This window comes from Pseudophryne corroboree, chromosome 11 (genome assembly GCF_028390025.1).
Source record: "Pseudophryne corroboree isolate aPseCor3 chromosome 11, aPseCor3.hap2, whole genome shotgun sequence".
NCBI classification, from domain to species: Eukaryota; Metazoa; Chordata; class Amphibia; order Anura; family Myobatrachidae; genus Pseudophryne; species Pseudophryne corroboree.
The window spans coordinates 221272683-221288436 of record NC_086454.1 but is presented as its reverse complement, the minus strand read 5'-3'; the positions used below and the strand labels follow the sequence as shown (position 1 = coordinate 221288436).

The 15754-nt window shown below is 45.1% G+C and overlaps 1 protein-coding gene across 4 annotated transcripts in view; it reads right to left on the bottom strand.

The window, feature by feature from the left end:
* Nucleotides 1-830: 830 nt before the first annotated feature.
* The window catches only part of DUS2 (dihydrouridine synthase 2), a 625618-nt gene continuing 610694 nt past the window's right edge, over nucleotides 831-15754 (bottom strand). For all 4 annotated transcript variants that reach the window (XM_063945271.1, XM_063945269.1, XM_063945270.1 and 1 more), the window contains one exon: nucleotides 831-1278. In XM_063945271.1, the coding sequence (XP_063801341.1) occupies nucleotides 1053-1278 (226 nt within the window). In that variant the 3' untranslated portion in view covers nucleotides 831-1052. The remainder of the gene's footprint in view (nucleotides 1279-15754) is intronic.

The following is a 15754-nucleotide window of genomic DNA, read 5'->3' as shown; positions in this document are numbered from 1 at the left end:
TCACAAGGAGATGCATATCAAACTCCTTAATAGACTATATTTAACACCGGATAGGCTACACTCATTCTGGCAGTCTTGTTCCAAATATTGCTGGTGTAACTGTGGGGAAATAGGCCATATTTTCTGGTCCTGTCCTTCCCTTCGACATTTCTGGAGCGAGATATTTGCTTTGATTAATTCGGTCTTACACCTGTCCCTCACCCCCTCTCCGGCCATGGCCCTGCTCCACATTTTTCCTGCTGAGATACCACCTCATCAGAGATATCTGGTGGGGCGTATTTGTATAGCTGCCAGGGCTGCATTGGCCCAAAGTTGGAAACAAGCTTCTCTCCCTCCTCTATCACTAGTCACCAACAAAATTCAATTCCATTTTACTATGGAAACTGAGTTCATGCCTTACTCTTCTGCGGCCTCCTCCCCAATGGTGAAATGGAGAGCATGGCATGACTACATCACTGCTGGAGGGGGTGTTTCGCCTTCCCCCTAACTGACTCGGCTTATACTTCCGCTCTGTGCACCGGCTGTGCCTTACTAGCCCTGTGTCTATTATTGATTATCTGTTTATTGATATGTTTTCATGTTTGACCCGTGTTTATCTTTATCTGTATCTTTTTCCAAGATGACTTTGTATTTTTCCTATTGTATCTATATTGGATTGTTATAATTGACTTCTGACAATTTTAATATTTGCATGTTTACATCCCATTCCCTTGGTTCTATGTACCCCCCGCCCCTTCCTTCTTTCTTTCTTTCTGTACCCCTTCCCCTTGCAAAAAGAAAACTTGTTTTCAATAAAAATTATTGATGAAAAAACATTTTAGTTCTCAAAATAAATACTTAGGGTAAATTTAATTCTTCAAAGCAATTGTTGATGCTTCTATATCCAAAGAAAAACACCATATTGAGAAAAGACAGGGAAATGATTAGCCTTACATTCATATAAGGCCTATATGGATTATTTTTTATTGTTGTTCCTCGCATTTTGTTAAAATGTAATAAAATAAGGGTAGAAAATACAGTTAAGTGTGGAGTCACATTCATATGGTTTTGTGTCAAAGCTGTTGCAAATCTTTTAATTTGTCAAACATCTCGTCATTTTGATGCCTTTTTATAGTCTGTGATTCTTGTGGTAGACTCTCTACATCGACATTCTGGAGGTCTCTTTTTCTCTTTAGGAAAAGGTCGCTATTTCCCTCGCCAAGCTTCCCTTCAGGTAGCCCTAGCGTACGGAGACAAACAATGGCTGAAGCTTGTTCTGCTAGTCTCTTAGACTTATCCCTGAAACAATAGATAAAACAAGATTATGTTTATTTGGTAAATGCATTTTAATTTACTTTAAAATAGTGATTTACAAATAGTAACTGTTAGCAGACCTAGAACAAGAAATATCAGGAACCAAGATGGGCAGATCTCAATATTTTCAGAGTCGTACACATACCAGCTGCATTTCCACTTGCTGCTGAGTGGGTGTAACTGGATGGCAATTGGGGAACTGCATGTACAATAAGGGTTCCATGAGTATGTAGACAGGAATGCAGGGCCTGGGACAACAAAATTGTGGGGGTCCCCTCTAATAAAATGACCCCTTGCCCTGTCCACACCCCCCTATGCCCCCCCTTCCCCAATGTGACAACAGTGCTCTCCAGCATAAACCTCCCCCAGTGAGGGGGAAGCGCTTACCTCCAGTCCTCGTGGGTGGCTTCTCCTTTAAAAGAAGTCTGCTGCTGCAGCATGCTATGCCCAATATTCTGTCCTATCTGGATATCTTTCATCACAGATGCATTACTGCAGGGATGGGGAACCTTCGGCCCTCCAGCTATTGTTGAACTACACATCCCAGCATGCCCTGCAACAGCTTTAGCATGGCCAAATAGCAAAACTGTAGCAAGGCATGCTGGGATGTGTAGTTCAACAACAGCTGGAGGGCCGAAGGTTCCCCATCCCTGCATTACTGGGAGAAAGCTGAGATGTCCCAGCAGGCTCAGCATGGCCACACTTTCTCCCAGTAATGCATCTGTGAGGAAAGACAGCCGGCTGGGACAGATAATGAGGCATAGCACACTGCAGAGCAGGCTGCTTTTAAAGGAGGAGCCGCCCACAGTGTTCCATAGGTAATGTAAGTACTCACCCACACCTCCTCCGCTGTCATGTCCCACCCATTCCGATGCCTCAGCCCACCCCTATCCGTGACACAGCTTACCTTTCGTGCTTTGTGACATGGCAACTGGGACAATGCCTGCCGCTACCCAGGCTGCATACAGAGCAACACAGAGCAGTTCCTAAGTCCCTTCGTCAGCAGCACGGATGTGATCAGTTTTGTACCGCTGATGAGGGGACTTGGGCACCATTCTGTGCTACACGCAGCCCGAGCAGCATTGTCAGGCAGGCACTGTCCCAGTTGCCGGGTCAGATTACCCTGCTGTGTGGGGGACCGGGACGACCACCCCTGTTGCCCCTCCCTTAATTCGGCTCTGTTTCACACATTTTAAGATATACTAGCATTGGAGTATACTTTTTATATTATATGCTTCTGTTCTTAAGAATTGTGCAACAGCACTCAGAAACATGAGACAGAATTGCATCACAAAAAGATGACTAAAATATTAAATCTGAATGTGGCCCCTATTTTAGTACAAATCTTTTGCTTTCCCCATGACTCAGAATCCAGACATGTCATTGCAGCACTGGATCAAAGATGCAAGGGTCTTTCAGGAGTCCAGAAACTCACTGACCTTTTATACACACACACTGATTACAAGCAAACAGATCACAGGTGAGGGTGGTTACCTTTAGTAGCCATTCAAACCCATTTGTGTCAACTTGTGTGCATGTTATCAGGCCAAAATCTCCAGGGTATGTAAACTTTTGATCAGGGTCATTTGGGTAGTTTCTGTTGTCATTATGATTTAAAAAGAGTAAACACAGTTGTTTGACAATAAATGGCTTCACCCAACCACTAACCATGAGTGAAAGAAAAGTTTGTGAGTTATCATTCATATTCTCTGACAAATGGACAGAAAATTAAAAATTATGCTAGGGTATGTAAACTTATGAGCACAACTGTACCACTTTGCCTTGGCTTATTTCTTCTGCTCATATCCTTAAATATAGTAAATGCTCATGTGTCCAGTCATACTCCTCCCACCCCTCCAATGTTTTGAAAGTTCTAATAAATAAAGAAAACCCGCTAACAATGAAAGCAACAATAAGAATTGTGGTCAGATTAAATAACCTCAGTGGCAGAATATACAGGTTGAAGACTAACGACAAACCACTGGCTGAGCAACTGTTGACTAAAAGTGATTAGTGTGTACAAAATTACTGTAGATTTGTTTCATTTTAATGCCCATAGAATAGATACCACAACATATCTGCAGTACAGGTAGAAGTTAGGCTAGGTACACATGGATATGGGACTCAGGGTCGACACCAATTAGGTCAACACCCATTGGTCGACAGTGGCTAGGTCGACACTAGAAATAGGTCGACATGAACAAGGTAGACATGAAAAATGGTCGACATTAGTTTATGTTTTTTTGGTGTCGTTTTCTCCGTCAAGTGACCGGGAACCCCAATTAGTGCACCGCATCCGTTACCACGGCACAGGTTACTGTTCCCAATCGTAATCCATGTGGATCGTAAAGGATGAAAAAGTCCCTCCAAAAATGTGAAAAACTCATGTCGACCTTTTTACAAGTCGACCTATTTCTAGCGTCAACCTAGCCACTTTCGACCACCAATGGGTGTCGATCTAATTGGCATCGAACCAGAGTCTGGATACCGGTCCACACTGGGGGTCATTCAGGTGTGGTTGCTCCTGCAACCATTGGTGCAAAGTACCAATTTTTAATACTGTTTCGGGGGCCAGGAGTGGGCGGCGACGGCCTCCATCATAGGACACAGATTTCCTGGCCTCTGCAATGGGCGGCTTGAGCAGCACCATGGGAGCCGTAAGCCGCCCAATCATGGGTGGTTTATCTGACGCTGTGGGATGGACGGGGATAGGGTTAGGAATCACCTTTGGGGGTTAGGTTTAGGCACTAAATGGGGAGAGTTAGGCTGCAGAAAGGGGGGTTAGGTTTAAGCCCTTAAGGGAAAGGTTAGGCACTAAGGGGGAGGTTAGAGTTAAGCTGTGGTGAGGGAGGGTGGGATTTAAATACATACCTCGCCCCTGTTGGGATCTAAACTATCGGGATGCCGGCATCGGAATTGTGACTGCCAGCATTCGGTCCACCAAGATCCCATACCGATCTCGAATTAGGAACCTTCCTAACATATGCAATTCAGCTTACAATCACACCTCCGATCAGAGGTGTAGCTAGGTGCCATGGTGCCCGGAGCAAGGGTATGTTTTGGTCCCCCTTCCCCTGTACTGAATAGGGGTCCTGACCAACATGTGGTGGCATGTTACATTTAAAAAAAAAATATATATAAATCCTAAATTGGTGAAGGGGCCGGTTCTAGACCTTGTGGAGCTCAGGGTGAAAGTTTCCTTTGGGTGACCCACATGTTTAAAATAGGGACAGTGCATGCCGAAGTTACGTAACAAAAATATAGGGGGGTGGCTTCATGGGGCATGACCATGGAATAGTACCAGTTCACATTACACTGAACAGTAGTGTCCGGTATTCACATTACACCACACAGTAGTATTACCCCTTCTATACGTTACACCACAGTAAAGCTGCATATACACGTTACGCCACACAGCAGAACCCCTCATACACGTTACACCACACAGTAGTGCCCCTTATACATATTACACTACACAGTAGATTCTCTTATACAAGTTACACCACAACGTAGAGCCACTGATGCATGTTACTACACAGTAGAGCTGCTTATACATGTTACGCCACAGTAGAGCTGGTTATAAACATAAAGACTACAGTATTGCTGCTAATACACGTTACATCACAGTAGAGCAGTTTATACAAGTTATGCCACAATAGAGCTGCAAATACTCGTTACACCATGGTAGAGCCCATTATACATGTTTTGTCACGGGTGGGCCCCTTATACACATTACACCACAGTAGAGCCGCTATGGAATTAGCTGTATTTATCTATTTACTTTTTTAATTCAAATAAATTAAAAACACTATACAGTATTTGCCCCGAATGACCTGACCTCACAACCCCCCAATCCCTAAATGAAATGAATGCCCCAAATGTGACCCACCACAGACCCAATACCCTTCAATCTTTTAATGAAAATAATGCCCCACAACCGAAGATCTGATAATCGCCCAATGCCTCAAATAAAATAATGCCCCAAATGTGACCCCTCAAAGACTTGAAAACCCCACTCCAAACTCTCAATGAAAATAATGCACTAAAACCGACCCCGGACTTGAAAATCACACAATGCCTCAATTAAAATAATACCCTACGACTGCTATCCCAGACCTGATAATCCCACTATGCCTCAATGAAAATATTTTCCCAGAATTGCCTGAGGGGCAGAGAGAGCTGTGCAGCAGCAGCTTGAGGGACAAGAGAGGAGCTGCAGCAGCCTGAGAGGCAGTGAGGTACTTACTGCATCTTCTAATTCAGGGATAGTTGCTGCAGCAGCTGGGGCAGAGAGAGGTGCTGCAGAATCAATGTAGAGAGAGGTGCTGCAGTAGCCAGTGCAGAAAGAGGTGCTACAGCAGCTGGGGCACAGAAAGGTGCTGCAGTAGCAGAGGCAAAGAGAGGTGATGCAGCAACTGGGTAGAGAGAGATTATACAGCAAGCTCTCTGCCCCATTTGCTGCATAACCTCACTCTGCCCCAGCTGCTGCAGCTCTTCTTTCTGCACTGATGCTGCAGAACCTGTCACTTCCCCAGTTGCAGTAGCTGGGCTAGAGAGAGAGAGTGGTGCTGCAGCAGCGGGGACAGAGAGTGGTGCTGCAGGAAAGAATTAACCCTGCTGCACAACTACAAGCAAACAGTGAGACATACAAAGAGCACAGGCAGAGCTTAGGCATGTACCGGCTATCAGTGTCTCCTGCTGTTGCTTCTGGCCTGCCCTGTACACTACCTACTGTAGTTCGAGTCAGTGTGCGCCCCCTCTTGCTATGTGGATGCCTGTACAGTGGCCTGTAACGCAGCGGTGGGGCTGACAACGCGCCTTCTAACATTTTTGGCGCCTAGAGCTCGTGCTCCACCAGAGCCGCCCTCACTACACCCCTGCCTCTGATCGAGCAGCCATACCTCCAATCGAGCAGCAGATATACAAAAATCAATTGCTGTTTTCCAGGGTAAGTAAAATAAATAAAACTGCACACTTTCCCTTTAAACTCTAGCACATATGTCTACCTTAATGGTTATTTTTAATTGCAAAACTTTTTTAAGCTTTAATATATATTTATAACTAAATCGGTCAAAATACAGCCTCAGGGTGGTGATAGGCATTTGGCCTTGAAGAGATGGGAAAGCGTTTGTGAAGATCTAAAACGAGTAGAGGGGCACTGATAAGATCATCTAACGCAGGGGTGGCCAACCAGTCAGAGACAAAGAGACAAAAAAAATGTGTTAGGTATGTCAAAGAGCCGACATCGAGCCGAAGGCACACATACAAAAATGGGGTGTGGCCTTGTGCCTTCTAGGCCATGCCCCTGGTATAAAATACATTGAAAAAGCCGGATCCAACATAAAATACACTGAAAAAGCTACTTCCACATAAAATAATTGTAAAAGTCAGACCCACATAAAATATATTGAAAAATCCAGATTCACATAATACACTTCAGCTCCCCCATGTGTCACTCCAACCAGCACCCTCTTGTCACTCCAACCAGCACCCTCTTGTCACTCCAACCAGCACCCTCTTGTCACTCCAACCAGCACCCTCTTGTCACTCCAACCAGCACTCTCTTGTCACTCCAACCAGCACTCTCCTGTCACTTCAGCCAGCACCCTCCTGTCACTTCAACCAGCACCCTCCTGTCACTTCAGCCAGCACCCTCATGTATCACTTCAGCTTCCCCCAATTCATGCCACTGCAGCAGCCCCTTATGTGTCCTCTGTTTGCTGGTGGGTGTCTCATCTCTAGTATCTGGCTCCCTCAGTTCTAAAGGTCCATACACACTGAGCGCTTTTCCCCGCTGCCCAGTGATGTCAGCGGGGGTGAGCGGCTTTCCATAGCAGGACGCTATGGAAAGCTGCTAACCCCGCCGTTCATCTACTGGTAATACCAGCAGATGAACGGCGGCCGCTAGCGATGAAACGGGAGCGTGCATCAGCCCTCACCGCTCATGGTTTGGCCATACATACTGGGCGGCTCTGAGCTGAAAGCAGCTCAAAACACCAAAAGTGAGCAGCTTTCAGCTCCAAATCGCCCATTGTGTATGGGACTTAAGTCCCCATAGTGCTGCTGCGTGTTTTTCTGGAGAGCAGTGGTTACCTGATCTGTTGTGGTCATGTGACTTTCTGTGTTAGGAGCCACATTTGAACAAGAAAAGAGCCGCATGTGGCTCAAGAGCCACAGGTTGGCCACCGCTGATCTAACGAAATGGATTGCCAAAAGGAGCTAACAGAGTTTGAAAAGGGGATCATCATATGTTTGCTCTATCGGAACAATAAGCATTGCGAATGTAAGGGAAGTTCATAAATCCACTGTCTTTGTCATTAATGCGTGGAAGAAGACCAACAACAGTAATTGAAGGAATGTACCTCGCCATGGAAGACCCCCAAACTGCAACCCAAGGACCGGAGAGTGCTAACCAGGGACCTGCAATACAGGGATCGCCCCATGCATACCATTGCACACGAGTTCCTAATGGCCACTAATGTGTCGGTATTGACAAGAAAAGTTCATAGGGAGACACATGCACTTAGATATAGTGCATCCGGGAAGTATTCACAGCGCTTCACTTTTTCCACATTTTGTTTTGTTACAGCCTTATTTCAAAACAGAATAAATTCATTTTTCCCCTCAAAATTCTACACACAATACACCAGAAATTTTGTTTCTCAAGGTCTGAGAGTCCTTCAGGTGCATTTTGGCAAGCTCCAGGCGGGCTGCCATGTGCTTTTTACTAATGAGTGGCTTCCGTCTGGCCACTCTACCATACAGGCCTGATTGGTGGATTGCTGCAGAGATGGTTGTCATTTTGGGAGGTTCTCCTCTCTCGCCACAAAGGAATGCTGTAGCTCTGACATTGTGACCATCGGGTTCTTGGACACCTCCCTAAATAGGGCCTTTATCCCCCGATCACTCAGTTTAGATGGCCGGCCATCTCTAGGAAGAGTCCTGAACTTCTTCCATTTACGGATGATGGAGGCCACTGTGCTCATTGGGACATTCAAAGCAGCAGATATTTTTCTGTACCCTTCCCCAGATTTGTGCCTCGAGACAATCTTGTCTGTAGAATTTTGAGGGTAAATGTATTCCATTTTGGAATAAGGCTGTAACGTAACAAAATGTGGAAAAAGTAAAGCGCTGTGAATACTTTCCGGATGCACTGTATTATGGGCGAGCAGGTGAATAAACCTGGAACAATGGCGGTGAATGTTATTGAGTGACAAATCATGGTTTACACTTTTCAAATCAGATGGACAATGTTTGGATTTGGCTATTGCCAGGAGAACATCTGATGCCAGAGTGTACAGTACCTAAAGTAAAATATGAAGGTGGTGGCGTTATGCTGTGGGGCTGTTTCAGCATGGGTCCACTAGTTGTAATGCATGGTCAGATTGGGGGAAATATAATAGGGTGTGAGAATCAGAAAGCGAGAGATTTTGGTAAAATTCTCCTGTTATTTTTAAAGTGGCAATCATTTACATGGCAAAACCAGGTTGATTTTGCCATGTAAAGGAATGCCACTTTTAAAAAAAACACAAAAAAACAGGAGAATTTTAACAAAATCTCTCACTTTCTGATTCTCACACCCTATTATATTTCCCCCATTAACTCTGAGAAGTAAAGAGATAGTATGGAGATGTTCTCGATTACTCTATGTTATCTACATTGTGGCAGTTCTACAGAAACGACAAATGTTTTTATCAGGACGACAATGCCACCTGTCATGTTTCCAGGGTGACGCTGGACTAGTATTCAGAAAAATCAGTAACCTGGATGGACTGGCCAGCTCAGAGTCCAGATCTTAACGCCACTGAAAACCAATGGTACGAAAAGGAGTGATGGGTGCATTCTAGGTTGACTTGACCTTCTTCAGTGTTACAGTTGGTCACTGTACTTTAGGCGGAATGGCAAAACATACCACCTGCTGTTGTCCAGGAACTGTGGACAGTTTGCCAAGAAGGGTGTCTGCAGTAATCACGCACGCAGTGGACCTACAAATTACTGATGTCAATAAAATCTTGTTGATCTATTTGCTGTCACTGTCCAACTTACTTTTGTCAACATAGTGTATATTTAATACTGTACTGGAAGCATTTATACCCTTAGTGGCCAACATTATGAATATCAGCATTTCTGATGTCTGTTATAGCGTACAGCCCTAGGCATATGCCTTTGTGTTGTAATATTTGAATCTATAAAGGTCTGTTGATGTGGTAACCTTCTAGAATGGCACATTGTGGTACTTATACTGCTACATATGATTGTTACCTAGTTTGGCTCATCCCTCTCAACATCCGATATGGCCACGACAAGTACAAGACACTAATTTTTTAGATTTTAGATACAGGAACAGAGAGTTTACTGGCAACACCCAACCAAGGTGACCCAACAGTCGCTGACCGCACACACGGATGGGTGGATACCAGTAGAAGAGGCCACAGGAGGTAGATTTAAGTGTGGTATTTAACTTGTCTGATTTCCAATTGAGCGAGCTGGAGATGATACTCTTGGCTTGGGGTCTCATATTCATCCCTAAGTACAGACATAACTTTCAGGGATTCATAGATTTACATATGTTTGGACGAAACATGAGGCTCAAAGAATATTTTTCCGATTGCTCAATGAGGAAACCATTCAAGAGAGCATCCAACTTTGATCCGATGTCCAGAGATGCCAGTTTGAAAACATATCTAAGATTGGTCAGTAATGAGGTTAATTCTACTCTACCACCTATAATATTGGACAATCTTTCTTCTGGGGAGAAGGTGGCATTGCGAAACTTGCAGGATAACTCAAACACAGTTATCAGACCAGCTGATAAAGATAGAGCTGTTGTGTCGCAGAACTGGAAAGATTATGATTTGGAGATTATAAGGCTGACAATCATACTTATATCAAGGTGGCATTTAATCCAATCTCCAGCATCAAAAATAAAATAGACTATTGTCTGATACGTAGTTTTTAATGTGGATGGTTGGATGAAGTCCTTTATGCTTATCTAACCGTAGACCAACTACAATGTCCGATTATATATATGATGCCAAAAGATCCACAAGACCCTGATGCGTTTTCCTGGAAGGCCGATAATCTTGGCACAAGGATCTCTGTTACAACCACTGGAAATCTTTATAGACCATATATTACATATAAGTGAAAGGGCTAGTTTTATTCATGACACCGGAGACTTTCTTATGCAATTAAGAATGATTGGCTTTTTGGATGATGAGATTTGTTTGGCAACAGTGGATGTCAACTCACTCTACACGGTAATACTGCACCAGGAAGGGATGGAGAAAATATGGGAGGTATTGGTGAAGCAGCTACAACCAGGTTTGCCTACAGAATTCATCTGAGAATTAGCCACACTGGTTTTGAACCAGAATCATGTTATAAAAATGCTTACTTTATCCAATGGTCGGGCACCTGAAAGGGATCCAATCTACAACCTTCCTATGCCAACCTCTATATGACAAGCTATGAGACAACTAACATCTTAACCATCTATAGCTCAAAGATAATTTTTTACAGAGCTTTTAATGAGGAACTTAACCAACTTAATAGGCCCATTAGATTTAAACAACAATATGATCAGAAGATTATACATTTTCTGGATATCACCATTAATTATCCAGAGTGGAACTCCTGCAACGACCATCCTCCATAAGGCCACTGATAGGAACATTACATTATTTGCAACCAGCCACCATCTGCCTGCTCTAAAGGACAATTTACCAGTTTCCTGGTATTTCTGCCTTGTGCGTATAAATACAGAGGAATTTACAGAGAGAGGAACAGTTATATGAAATGATAACAAGCTTTAAGGAAAGGGGATATAACCTTAAGGCCAGTACTCACTAGCCGATGCGGGAGAGATGTGTGCTGAGCGAACCGCTCAGCACACATCTCTCCCGCCGCTCAGCACAGCGCGATGTGTGCTGAGCGTGCGGGGGAGACGGGGGGGCATCCCTATAATGGCATATGGAAGGGGTCTCATACACTACTGAGCCTCATTTTGACTTGTTTTAAGGTCATTACATCAAAGTTGGATCAGCCTGTAGTGTGTTTTTCCACTTTCATTTTGAGTGTGACTCCAAATCCAGACCTCCATGGGTTAATAAATTTGATTTCCATTGATAATTTTTGTGTGATTTTGTTGTCAGCACATTCAACTATGTAAAGAACAAAGTATTTAATAAGAATATTTCATTCATTCAGATCTAGGATGTGTTATTTTAGTGTTCCCTTTATTTTTTTGAGCAGTGTATATATATATATATATATATATATATATATTTATTTACACTGCTCAAAAAATAAAGGGAACACTTAAACAACACATCCTAGATCTGAATGAATGAAATATTCTTATTAAATACTTTGTTCTTTACATAGTTGAATGTGCTGACAACAAAATCACACAAAAATTATCAATGGAAATCAAATTTATTAACCCATGGAGGTCTGGATTTGGAGTCACACTCAAAATGAAAGTGGAAAAACACACTACAGGCTGATCCAACTTTGATGTAATGACCTTAAAACAAGTCAAAATGAGGCTCAGTAGTGTGTGTGGCCTTCACGTGCCTGTATGACCTCCCTACAACGCCTGGGCATGCTCCTGATGAGGTGGCGGATGGTCTCCTCTGGGATCTCCTCCCAGACCTGGACTAAAGCATTGGCCAACTCCTGGACAGTCTGTGGTGCAACGTGGCGTTGGTGGATGGAGTGAGACATGATGTCCCAGATGTGCTCAATTGGATTCAGGTCTGGGGAACGGGCAGGCCAGTCCATAGCATCAATGCCTTCGTCTTGCAGGAACTGCTGACACACTCCAGCCACATGAGGTCTAGCATTGTCTTGCATTAGGAGGAACCCAAGGCCAACCGCACCAGTATATGGTCTCACAAGGGGTCAGAGATCTCATCTCGGTACCTAATGGCAGTCAGGCTACCTCTGGCGAGCACATGGGAGGGCTGTGCGGCCCCCCAAAGAAATGCCACCCCACACCATTACTGACCCACTGCCAAACCGGTCATGCTGGAGGATGTTTCAGGCAGCAGAACGTTCTCCTTGGTGTCTCCAGACTCTGTCACGTCTGTCACATGTGCTCAGTGAGAACCTGCTTTCATCTGTGAAGAGCACAGGGCGCCAGTGGCGAATTTGCCAATCTTGGTGTTCTCTGGCAAATGCCAAACGTCCTGCACGGTGTTGGACTGTAAGCACAACCCCCACCTGTGGACGTCAGGCCCTCATACGACCCTCATGGAGTCTGTTTCTGATCGTTTGAGTAGACACATGCACATTTGTGGCTTGCTGGAGGTCATTTTGCAGGGCTCTGGCAGTGCTCCTCCTGTTCCTCTTTGCACAAAGGCGGAGGTAGCGGTCCTGCTGCTGGGTTGTTGCCCTCCTACGGCCCCCTCCACATCTCCTGATGTACTGGCCTGTCTCCTGGTAGCGCCTCCATGCTCTGGACACTACGCTGACAGACACAGCAAACCTTCTTGCCACAGCTCACATTGATGTGCCATCCTGGATGAGCTGCACTACCTGAGCCACTTGTGTGGGTTGTAGACTCCGTCTCATGCTACCACTAGAGTGAAAGCACCGTCAGCTTTCAAAAGTGACCAAAACATCAGCCAGAAAGCATAGGAGCTGAGAAGTGGTCTGTGGTCACCACCTGCAGAACATCTCCATTATTGGGGGTGTCTTGCTAATTGCCTATAATTTCCACCTGTTGTCTATTCCATTTGCACAACAGCATGTTAAATTGATTGTCAATCACTGTTGCTTCCTAAGTGGACAGTTTGATTTCACAGAAGTGTGATTGACTTGGGAGTTACATTGTGATGTTTAAGTGTTCCCTTTATTTTCTTGAGCAGTGTTATTAGTGATTAGTGATTAGTGATGTGCACCGGACATTTTTTGGGTTTTGTGTTTTGGTTTTGGATTTGGTTCCGCGGCCGTGTTTTGGATTCGGACGCGTTTTGGCAAAACCTCCCTGAAATTTTTTTGTCAGTTTCGGGTGTGTTTTGGATTCGGGTGTTTTTTTTACAAAAACCCCTCAAAAACAGCTTAAATCATAGAATTTGGGAGTAATTTTGATCCCATAATATTATTAACCTCAATAACCATAATTTACACTCATTTTCAGTCTATTCTGAACACTTCACAATATTATTTTTAGTCCTCAAATTTGCACCGAGGTCGCTGGATGGCTAAGCTAAGCGACACAAGTGGCCGACACAAACACCTGGCCCATCTAGGAGTGGCACTGCAGTGTCAGGCAGGATGGCACTTCAAAAAATAGTCCCCAAACAGCACATGATGCAAATAAAAAAAAAGAGGCGCACCAAGGTCGCTGTGTGACTAAGCTAAGCGACCCAAGTGGCCGACACAAACACCTGGCCCATCTAGGAGTGGCACTGCAGTGTCAGGCAGGATGGCCCTTCAAAAAAATTGTCCCCAAACAGCACGTGATGCAAATAAAAAAAGAGGCGCACCAAGGTCGCTGTGTGACTAAGCTAAGCGACCCAAGTGGCCGACACAAACACCTGGCCCATCTAGGAGTGGCACTGCAGTGTCAGGCAGGATGGCACTTCAAAAAATAGTCCCCAAACAGCACATGATGCAAATAAAAAAAGAGGCGCACCAAGGTCGCTGTGTGACTAAGCTAAGCGACCCAAGTGGCCGACACAAACACCTGGCCCATCTAGGAGTGGCACTGCAGTGTCAGGCAGGATGGCCCTTCAAAAAAATTGTCCCCAAACAGCACGTGATGCAAAGAAAAAAAGAGGCGCACCAAGATCGCTGTTTGACTAAGCTAAGCGACCCAAGTGGCCGACACAAACACCTGACCCATCTAGGAGTGGCACTGCAGTGTCAGGCAGGATGGAACTTCAAAAAAATAGTCCCCAAAGAGCACATGATGCAAAGAAAAAAAGAGGTGCACCAAGGTCGCTGTGTGACTAAGCTAAGCGACCCAAGTGGCCGACACAAACACCTGGCCCATCTAGGAGTGGCACTGCAGTGTCAGGCAGGATGGCACTTCAAAAAAATTGTCCCCAAACAGCACATGATGCAAAGAAAAAAAGAGGCGCACCAAGGTCGCTGTGTGACTAAGCTAAGCGACACAAGTGGCCGACACAAACACCTGGCCCATCTAGGAGTGGCACCTCAGTGTCAGGCAGGATGGCACTTCAAAACAGCACATGATGCAAAGAAAAATGAAAGAAAAAAGAGGTGCAAGATGGAATTGTCCTTGGGCCCTCCCACCCACCCTTATGTTGTATAAACAGGACATGCACACTTTAACGAACCCATCATTTCAGCGACAGGGTCTGCCACACGACTGTGACTGAAATGACTGGTTGGTTTGGGCCCCCACCAAAAAAAGAAGCAATCAATCTCTCCTTGCACAAACTGGCTCTACAGAGGCAAGATGTCCACCTCATCATCATCCTCCGATTCCTCACCCCTTTCACTGTGTACATCCCCCTCCTCACAGATTATTAATTCGTCCCCACTGTAATCCACCATCTCAGGTCCCTGTGTACTTTCTGGAGGCAATTGCTGCTGGTGAATGTCTCCACGGAGGAATTGATTATAATTCATTTTGATGAACATCATCTTCTCCACATTTTCTGGAAGTAACCTCGTACGCCGATTTCTGACAAGGTGAGCAGCTGCACTAAACACTCTTTCGGAGTACACACTGGAGGGAGGGCAACTTAGGTAGAATAAAGCCAGTTTGTGCAAGGGCCTCCAAATTGCCTCTTTTTCCTGCCAGTATACGTACGGACTGTCTGACGTGCCTACTTGGATGCGATCACTCATATAATCCTCCACCATTCTTTTAATGGTGAGAGAATCATATGCAGTGACAGTAGACGACATGTCAGTAATCGTTGGCAGGTCCTTCAGTCCGGACCAGATGTCAGCACTCGCTCCAGACTGCCCTGCATCACCGCCAGCGGGTGGGCTCGGAATTCTTAGCCTTTTCCTCACACCCCCAGTTGCGGGAGAATGTGAAGGAGGAGATGTTGACGGGTCACGTTCCGCTTGACTTGACCATTTTCTCACCAGCAGGTCTTTGAACCTCTGCAGACTTGTGTCTGCCGGAAAGAGAGATACAACGTAGGTTTTAAATCTAGGATCGAGCACGGTGGCCAAAATGTAGTGCTCTGATTTCAACAGATTGACCACCCGTGAATCCTGGTTAAGCGAATTAAGGGCTCCATCCACAAGTCCCACATGCCTAGCGGAATCGCTCGGTTTTAGCTCCTCCTTCAATGTCTCCAGCTTCTTCTGCAAAAGCCTGATGAGGGGAATGACCTGTCTCAGGCTGGCAGTGTCTGAACTGACTTCACGTGTGGCAAGTTCAAAGGGTTGCAGAACCTTGCACAACGTTGAAATCATTCTCCACTGCGCTTGAGTCAGGTGCATTCCCCCTCCTTTGCCTATATTGTGG